We start from the raw sequence: 10002 nt of genomic DNA on the forward strand, positions 1-10002 counted from the left end.
TTTTTTTTTTTTTTTTTTTTTTTTTTTTTTTTTTTTTTTTTTTTTTTTTTTTTTTTTTTTTTTTTTTTTGCTTTCTGATTTGTTGATTTGGTTCGGTTTAGATCTGTTGGGAATCGATGATTTGGAGATGGATGATGACGCTCGCCCCCATTTTTCATGTCCTTTTTGCTATGAGAATTTTGACGTTATGTCCCTTTGTTCGCATCTGGAAGACGAACACTCTTGCGAGACAAGAGTCACGGTACGTATTTCCTCCTTTCTCTTTTCTGCGTGCAACCAAGTTTATATGCTATTCACCTGGGACTAGGAGGATGAATTTTTCTTCGTGCTATTATGATTGTTTCCGTTTATGCTGACAGCTGCTCGATACTGATGCTGATGCTGAAAGTTTTCAGCGTCTCTACTCGCCTAGGTTCTTTATTAGGCTTACATAAGATTTATGGATTTTGAAATTATAGAAACGATTTCCAGTCTAGTTCATCAGAGATTTTAGCAATTATTGTTCTGGACATTCAGTGGTTATACTTCTGCCAATCCTTGGAAGTTGTTGTGTGGAAGAATTGTTTTAGGTTAATCTTCCATTTTCTTGTGAAATTATTTTTCTTCTTACCCATTATTCGATGAGATCCCCAAAGTATTTTAAGAAACTGTGAGGAGAAAGAAGCTCTCACTGTTTCTTGTGCTCTATTTTCTGCATTTTTAGGTTTTTGTTTTATGAGAAATTAGGCTTCTGCTTAATTTGTATTTGCTTTGCAGGTTTGTCCCATTTGCTCGGTTAAAGTCATGGGGGACATGTTGAGCCATATAACATTGCACCATGGACACTTGTTCAAGATATCCTTTAAATTTGATACTTGTTTTTTCTGAACCCTGTCATTTAAGTGGTATGTTTTGAGGAGGAAGCTATTATTTTCACCATGCCCATCTTGTTTGCTTAACAAAGGACCACCTTCAGAGAGGCTGCAGGTTGCGTAAGATTGCCATCCCCAGCAGTCAGGCATTGTCCCTCTTGAGCCGGGACCTTCGCGAGGCTCATCTGCAGGTGCTTCTTGGGAGCAGTGGGTACCGTACAAGCACCACTAATGGGGCTAATGCAGCTCATGATCCGTTTCTATCATCACTTATTTTGAATTATCCTGCATCTGAAGTTGAAGATATCTCGAAATCCATGCTAACCAGTGCCGAAGACACGTCTTCAGAGATTGTGGCACCATCACCTATTTGGAAATCAAGGTACTTGTTCACATCCCTTTCTGTTTCTTTATTTTTCCTTTTGGTTTGCTGGATTTCTCTCTTATTGTTGCTCCTCAAACCACTATTGTGTCTGTTCATCAAAAAGGGTTTTGGTTAGATCAAGAAACTGTTATGCCTTTTAGTTCCCTTATATGCCATGAGTGCAAAGGCCCTTTGCTTTAACCCAATCCTAGTAGTTCCATCGGCCTTTACAGCTACTTGTGTTGCCATAGTCAAGTAACAAAGATCTGTCTATTTTGCATCAATGGAGGAATTAATCTAGTTACGGCCTCTGCTTACCTCTTCCTGTTGTTTAGTATCAACACTTTTCTTCCTCTCCCCAGGTTTGATCCTTCTTTGAGCCAGGAAGAGCGGGATAAAAGAATGAGACAAGCTATTGGGAGAGCAGGCTTTATGCGGGATATGCTTTTCTCAACTCTCTTAGAGGACTAATGAAAGCAGTAAGTTACTACCAAAATGATGCTAAAATGAATAAATTAACAGACGTTGAATTGATTCTTATGGCTTTATTTGTCATCGACCCAATATGAAACTCTTTGAGATCAAACACTCTTTGAGTATGGTTGATGATAATATCCTTCATTATAACCAGTGAATAAATTCCATGGAATATAAAGTCTGTTTATTTATTGTGGTTGTGCTGCAAGAAGAATTTGAATGTAAAAATTTCAGAATAATGAACGACAAGAGGGGAGCATTATTATGCTCATTGGCGCTCGAAGGTCGGCCGAGCAGTACCAGCACAGCCAGACTATACAACGCCATACAAGGAGAAAAATTTGGATGGTCAACAACACAAACGTAAGAATCTCCAATTGGATGGCAACTACTGAGGATAGGCCTAGTGCTAGTTCGAAGGAAATTACAAATGCTGTTCTTTTAAAACCTTCTCCTTTCATTGTGACACAACTATGTTGATGACCTATCATTTTGAATTTATTATAGCGTGATGATGAATTGGATGTTGGTGTTATAGTTGAGATCAAAAGATGCCAATGTTCATGGAAGGGAACATTACACACATGACAGTTACTGCCTTTTGTGATTTTCAATTCATTTCAGTTCAACAGTCGATGTCGATGGGTGTGTGTGTTCATGTCCCAATTATACGTCGGTACATACAAATATCTTTGAAAAATCCTAGAAATTACAGAATTCTCAAGAATTATTTGGTTTACAAGTTTATCCCAGGTCTTTAGCTAACAATGTGTTATAAAGACCGTAAAATACAGAAACCATAAGTACCCTAAGAAAATACAGGCATCAAATTTGGTCTAAACCAATGAAATGAAAGTTCCATAAATTTTTATTGCCAATATTTTATACTTTTAGTTGAACTGAAAATGATTTTTGTGTTGCATGAATAATTAGGGCGGCGGTGTGATAAAGTGGAGCAATAGAAAGAGTCGGTGTATGGGGACAGACAGAGTTGCCTGCACGTGGGCCGACCCATAGGCCCATAGATCCACAGGTACCCCCCCACTTATTAACTACTCTCGGGTCAGGTGCGTTCATCTCCACCGTCAATTCTCCCCTATTAGCATCAGACGGTTCCCAAAAAATGAGAAAATAAAATAATTCCTTTTTTTGGGAAAACCAACTTAATATGAAATAAAAGAAAAGAAAATAAATCTGGATAAGAATGTGAAGGGTGACGTGCCCACCCGATTCATCCTTTTTCACTTTCTTCATCCCCTTCCCCTTCCCCTTCCCCTTCCCCTTCAACAAAAGAAACCCTAAAAGCTGAAGAAATCGGAGTAAAATCATTCTATATTCCAATGGCGTTGGAGCTTCTCGTCTTGGGCTGCACCGGAGTTGTGATCTTCCTTCATGGAGCCAATTTCTTCTTCCACGCTCTCTGGCAGCATTTCACCGTCCGATCTCTCAGGTATCCGTCCATCATCTCCCTTTTCTCCTTCCAGTTTTAGTTTCAATCTGGTTTGCACCTTCTGCGATCGTCGATTCTAGGCATTTCCCTCTGTTTCTGAAGACGTCGCTCTATGGATCTTTCGGCGATTCCACTACCAAATTTTATGATCCACTGAACCTATGTACTAGGATTTTGATGAATGTTGGAGTATCCTCGGCGTAATGTTGGGGCTAATGTGTCGATTGTTTTTCTTTTCGTGATTTCAGCTTCTTGGGCGCGATTGGGTGATAGGAATTGGAGAAGGCGAGCAGTGGATCATTTAATTGGAGATGAACAGCAGCGGATTGAAGACTAAAGTATATATCCGACATTGTGATTTAATATGTAATCTAGATTTACACTGTAATTTGTGCCTGATGATGACGAAGAAATAATCTAATTTACAGGATACAAATAGATTAAATTCTATGGACTTCGATTCTTGTGGACTATATAGTTCTTGACATTCATCAACTTGTTTTTCATACTCCATATCCATTTCCATGTTTATGGAGTATCAACTAGTTTATGATTTCTTGGCTGTAAAGAGAAGTAAATATCACTCAATTTTGCGAAACTGGTTTTGANGGAAAGCTGAGGCATTACCCATCTCTGTGTGTCCACCCAAATGCCTTCTACTTTCAGAAACTCCCATCTTCAAACTTCCAACTCCAATCTTCTAACTTCAATCTAATCTCTCCAAAACCTCAAATCCATTCATTCATTCATTCAATTCCTCTCCCCTCTCTCTCTGGCTACTTCCGCCTCTCCTCCATTCCTCACTTCTCTTTCTTCTTTCCACCTACTCGGGAAGCCACTCTCGTCTGTTTTCCCCCCACCTCTGATCGAGATTAAAACTCTATCTTCCACTTTCGTCTCCTTCGTTCCCAGGAATGGATTCCGATTTCTGGACCTCCCGCCTCGCCGCCGCCAAACGCCAGTATATGTTGCAGCAGCAGCATCATCATCATCATCATCAAACCTCCAACTTAGGTTTAGCAACCCTTCCGTTTTCATTTTCTCATCTACCTTTTTTTTGTTTTGTTTTTTTTTTTTTTTTTTTTTTTTTTTTTTTTTTTTTGTCCCATTTGCTCGGTTAAAGTCATGGGGGACATGTTGAGCCATATAACATTGCACCATGGACACTTGTTCAAGATATCCTTTAAATTTGATACTTGTTTTTTCTGAACCCTGTCATTTAAGTGGTATGTTTTGAGGAGGAAGCTATTATTTTCACCATGCCCATCTTGTTTGCTTAACAAAGGACCACCTTCAGAGAGGCTGCAGGTTGCGTAAGATTGCCATCCCCAGCAGTCAGGCATTGTCCCTCTTGAGCCGGGACCTTCGCGAGGCTCATCTGCAGGTGCTTCTTGGGAGCAGTGGGTACCGTACAAGCACCACTAATGGGGCTAATGCAGCTCATGATCCGTTTCTATCATCACTTATTTTGAATTATCCTGCATCTGAAGTTGAAGATATCTCGAAATCCATGCTAACCAGTGCCGAAGACACGTCTTCAGAGATTGTGGCACCATCACCTATTTGGAAATCAAGGTACTTGTTCACATCCCTTTCTGTTTCTTTATTTTTCCTTTTGGTTTGCTGGATTTCTCTCTTATTGTTGCTCCTCAAACCACTATTGTGTCTGTTCATCAAAAAGGGTTTTGGTTAGATCAAGAAACTGTTATGCCTTTTAGTTCCCTTATATGCCATGAGTGCAAAGGCCCTTTGCTTTAACCCAATCCTAGTAGTTCCATCGGCCTTTACAGCTACTTGTGTTGCCATAGTCAAGTAACAAAGATCTGTCTATTTTGCATCAATGGAGGAATTAATCTAGTTACGGCCTCTGCTTACCTCTTCCTGTTGTTTAGTATCAACACTTTTCTTCCTCTCCCCAGGTTTGATCCTTCTTTGAGCCAGGAAGAGCGGGATAAAAGAATGAGACAAGCTATTGGGAGAGCAGGCTTTATGCGGGATATGCTTTTCTCAACTCTCTTAGAGGACTAATGAAAGCAGTAAGTTACTACCAAAATGATGCTAAAATGAATAAATTAACAGACGTTGAATTGATTCTTATGGCTTTATTTGTCATCGACCCAATATGAAACTCTTTGAGATCAAACACTCTTTGAGTATGGTTGATGATAATATCCTTCATTATAACCAGTGAATAAATTCCATGGAATATAAAGTCTGTTTATTTATTGTGGTTGTGCTGCAAGAAGAATTTGAATGTAAAAATTTCAGAATAATGAACGACAAGAGGGGAGCATTATTATGCTCATTGGCGCTCGAAGGTCGGCCGAGCAGTACCAGCACAGCCAGACTATACAACGCCATACAAGGAGAAAAATTTGGATGGTCAACAACACAAACGTAAGAATCTCCAATTGGATGGCAACTACTGAGGATAGGCCTAGTGCTAGTTCGAAGGAAATTACAAATGCTGTTCTTTTAAAACCTTCTCCTTTCATTGTGACACAACTATGTTGATGACCTATCATTTTGAATTTATTATAGCGTGATGATGAATTGGATGTTGGTGTTATAGTTGAGATCAAAAGATGCCAATGTTCATGGAAGGGAACATTACACACATGACAGTTACTGCCTTTTGTGATTTTCAATTCATTTCAGTTCAACAGTCGATGTCGATGGGTGTGTGTGTTCATGTCCCAATTATACGTCGGTACATACAAATATCTTTGAAAAATCCTAGAAATTACAGAATTCTCAAGAATTATTTGGTTTACAAGTTTATCCCAGGTCTTTAGCTAACAATGTGTTATAAAGACCGTAAAATACAGAAACCATAAGTACCCTAAGAAAATACAGGCATCAAATTTGGTCTAAACCAATGAAATGAAAGTTCCATAAATTTTTATTGCCAATATTTTATACTTTTAGTTGAACTGAAAATGATTTTTGTGTTGCATGAATAATTAGGGCGGCGGTGTGATAAAGTGGAGCAATAGAAAGAGTCGGTGTATGGGGACAGACAGAGTTGCCTGCACGTGGGCCGACCCATAGGCCCATAGATCCACAGGTACCCCCCCACTTATTAACTACTCTCGGGTCAGGTGCGTTCATCTCCACCGTCAATTCTCCCCTATTAGCATCAGACGGTTCCCAAAAAATGAGAAAATAAAATAATTCCTTTTTTTGGGAAAACCAACTTAATATGAAATAAAAGAAAAGAAAATAAATCTGGATAAGAATGTGAAGGGTGACGTGCCCACCCGATTCATCCTTTTTCACTTTCTTCATCCCCTTCCCCTTCCCCTTCCCCTTCCCCTTCAACAAAAGAAACCCTAAAAGCTGAAGAAATCGGAGTAAAATCATTCTATATTCCAATGGCGTTGGAGCTTCTCGTCTTGGGCTGCACCGGAGTTGTGATCTTCCTTCATGGAGCCAATTTCTTCTTCCACGCTCTCTGGCAGCATTTCACCGTCCGATCTCTCAGGTATCCGTCCATCATCTCCCTTTTCTCCTTCCAGTTTTAGTTTCAATCTGGTTTGCACCTTCTGCGATCGTCGATTCTAGGCATTTCCCTCTGTTTCTGAAGACGTCGCTCTATGGATCTTTCGGCGATTCCACTACCAAATTTTATGATCCACTGAACCTATGTACTAGGATTTTGATGAATGTTGGAGTATCCTCGGCGTAATGTTGGGGCTAATGTGTCGATTGTTTTTCTTTTCGTGATTTCAGCTTCTTGGGCGCGATTGGGTGATAGGAATTGGAGAAGGCGAGCAGTGGATCATTTAATTGGAGATGAACAGCAGCGGATTGAAGACTAAAGTATATATCCGACATTGTGATTTAATATGTAATCTAGATTTACACTGTAATTTGTGCCTGATGATGACGAAGAAATAATCTAATTTACAGGATACAAATAGATTAAATTCTATGGACTTCGATTCTTGTGGACTATATAGTTCTTGACATTCATCAACTTGTTTTTCATACTCCATATCCATTTCCATGTTTATGGAGTATCAACTAGTTTATGATTTCTTGGCTGTAAAGAGAAGTAAATATCACTCAATTTTGCGAAACTGGTTTTGAAAAATGAATTTCTTGAAGAATATGAATTGAATTGCATGAATATCGAAATTCTCATGCTTTTTGTGTGGAGATCTGAACACCTTAGATTTAGATTCCTAATTACACCTTAGATTTAGACACCTAATTTCCTAATTAGGTGAACTTTGTTCGAGAATTATCGAGAGAAATAGTAAGTAAAACTAAAAGAAAATTATGGATTTGTAAGTAGAACAAAAGTATGGGTTTGTAAGTAAAACAAAAGTATCGAGAGAAATACTAGACTAGATCAAGAGAAATAGTGGTTAATTAAAAGAAAATTATGGGTTTGTAAGTAAAACAAGATCACGAGAAGAGTTGGAGAGGGGCAGGAAATGGAATTGTGAAACCGAGTTTACGAGGTAAAGGGGCGAAGGTACTTTACCGTACCCGGTTCAAGGGCGAAGCCCTGAGACCAGTAGGGCGAAGAGGCGAAGACACGAAACCGTACCCGGTTCAGGGGCAGGCAATGGAATTGTGAGACCAATATAATATAATGGGTGAATGGAGAGTTCATTCAGTCAATCCTTAGCATTATGGATTTGTAAGTAAAATAAAATCACAAAAATTATGGGTTTGTAAGTAAAACAAGATCACAGAGTATTTATACATACACTTAAAGTTGACAGTATTATAATAGTGTGGAAGTCCGTAAAAGTATTGTGGAAGTTCGTAATTTCTAATATGGTGTTAGAGGTATGACATTAACTTAGTCATATCAATAGAACCCTTAAGTATCAAATAAATAGTGTACTTTAATAGAACCCTTAAGTATCAAATAAATAGTGTACTTTAATAGAACTCTTAAATATCAAATAAATAGTGTACTTTGTTCAAGGTCTACGACACCTCTAGAAAAGGAGACGCGAACTCTATCTCCAACCCTTTAAAAAATGTAGTTTATGAAAAGATGATTGAGATAAGCCATGAGAATTTATGTTTAGAAGTCCATGGTTCAAAACTTCACCCAAAATTACATCCTCAAGGGAAAAACTCAATTAAAATTAGTAACGTTGCAAATATTGGGCTTGTTCTGTAATTCTTGAATTGGCATTTAATTAAATTGCTTCAAAGGTAAAAGAAACGGTCAGTTGTCACGGGTAAAACTGACATCAAACACGCTACTTTTTTTCTTTAATTTTCTAGTCAACGTTTTCTCATCTTTCCGTTNTTTTTTTTTTTTTTTTTTTTTTTTTTTTTTTTTTTTTAATAATTCTATAAATATATTTTGGTTGCTTTTATTATTTGCTGCCACGAACGCAACCAACCCAATTTATTATTATTATTAATTTTGGATCAATAAATTCACCTCCAAATTACAAGTCAATTTAAGTCAGTAGTCTGATTATCACTTTGATGCGTCAACTTTCCGGCACCCCTCCGCCGCCTTTTCCGCCTCTAATATTGACTTTTCCCCCTTCTTTTGTCCTTTTTCCATTTCCATTCTCATATTAAAAAAAAAAAAAAAAATCCATTAGTTTTAACTTTTAAATAATTTTTTCATTTAAATATTTGTTGCACACAAATAAGAGTGGAGTATAAAATTAATATTATTAGTGTTTAAATAATAAAAAAGAAAGACGTGCATAATTAATTCAAAAACTTGTTGCTGTTCCTTCCACGGCTTAATTGGAAGCCTAATTTCAATTTCAATTCGAATTTCATTAATTAAATTTAAATAGATTTTATATCGTCCTTCCAAAAAAAACGGAAACTGGCGTCAGAAGGTGCGGGAATGTGTGCGTGTGCGGCAGCCCATAGTTCGTAATCGTGGCTGCTGAACCCACAGTTTGTCTGCCAACGCGTTATTTGGCCATTTCAACGCCACGCGTCCACCACTCATTGGCTTCAACCACACGGTCAATGGACCGCTTCAACCCCCTCTTATCTTCATCTCTGTGTGTGGAGCAGTCGTAGCCCCCATTTATTTATTTATTTATTTTTATTTCCCAAAAAAGAAGACACGTCATTGCTTGAGTTTAAAATTAATTAAATCCTAGTCACGAGGCGAATTGACAGAATATGCCGACTTTTTTCCACCTGCTGCCCCGCTACACGCGCTCTTTTTTTCCTTTTTCTTTTTTAAATTAATTTATTTATAATTACACAATTTTGTGTCCGGATTGCCCCTGCTTTTAAATTTGTTATTATTTAATTTCTTTTAATTAATGTATTTATTATTTCTAATTAACCTAATTCAATGCTAAACGTTTGCGTTTTGACTCCCACATTTATTCTATTGAATTGGAGATCACCCCTTTATTTTCTTTCGATTCATACATTAACACTATTATTATTATTATTATTATTATATATTCATTAACTTCCAATTTTATTCCTAATATTTTCTTAATTTTCCGTTTAACATCTCTAAATTACTTATTACATTTAAAATTATCATATGGGTTTTTTTTATATTTATTTTAAATGTCAAATAAGTAAAAAAGTTGGTGGGAGAGAGACCTAAAAAAGAAAATGAATTTTTATTTATTTATTTTGACGTTAGTGAGTAGAAGGGAGGAAGTGGAGGGTACGCGGGGTGGTAATAGAGAGGAGCGCGTGGTTGAGGGTAAAAGGCAAACGTAATCAACAGTAATGCAAAACGCGCCCTTCCCTGTGGATCTGCTGTATTGACAACCCCACATGACACTTAATTCGGGGACTGGATTGCGAAATTACCACCACACCCTTCGGACTAGCCGCCCCTTTCTCAGTCAATTCTCTTGTTGACTGTGCCCCCCCCCCCCCCCCCC

General features: G+C 37.8%; 1 protein-coding gene and 1 pseudogene across 2 annotated transcripts in view; both read left to right on the forward strand.

The window, feature by feature from the left end:
• The window catches only part of LOC111803626 (protein DEHYDRATION-INDUCED 19 homolog 4-like), a 2970-nt gene extending 693 nt beyond the window's left edge, over positions 1-2277 (forward strand). The window contains exons 2-6 of one of the 2 annotated variants that reach the window (XM_023688125.1): positions 102-241; positions 757-834; positions 950-1233; positions 1578-1694; positions 1927-2277. In XM_023688125.1, the coding sequence (XP_023543893.1) occupies positions 102-241; positions 757-834; positions 950-1233; positions 1578-1686 (611 nt within the window). In that variant the 3' untranslated portion in view covers positions 1687-1694; positions 1927-2277. Of the gene's footprint in view, positions 1-101; positions 242-756; positions 835-949; positions 1234-1577 lie in introns of both variants that reach the window. The other variant, XM_023688126.1, reaches the window with a different exon arrangement.
• Positions 2278-3762: 1485 nt separating this feature from the next.
• Positions 3763-5761, forward strand: LOC111803627 (annotated as a pseudogene).
• Positions 5762-10002: the final 4241 nt, after the last annotated feature.

The sequence above is a fragment of the Cucurbita pepo genome, chromosome LG10 (assembly GCF_002806865.2).
Source record: "Cucurbita pepo subsp. pepo cultivar mu-cu-16 chromosome LG10, ASM280686v2, whole genome shotgun sequence".
Taxonomy (NCBI): Eukaryota; Viridiplantae; Streptophyta; class Magnoliopsida; order Cucurbitales; family Cucurbitaceae; genus Cucurbita; species Cucurbita pepo.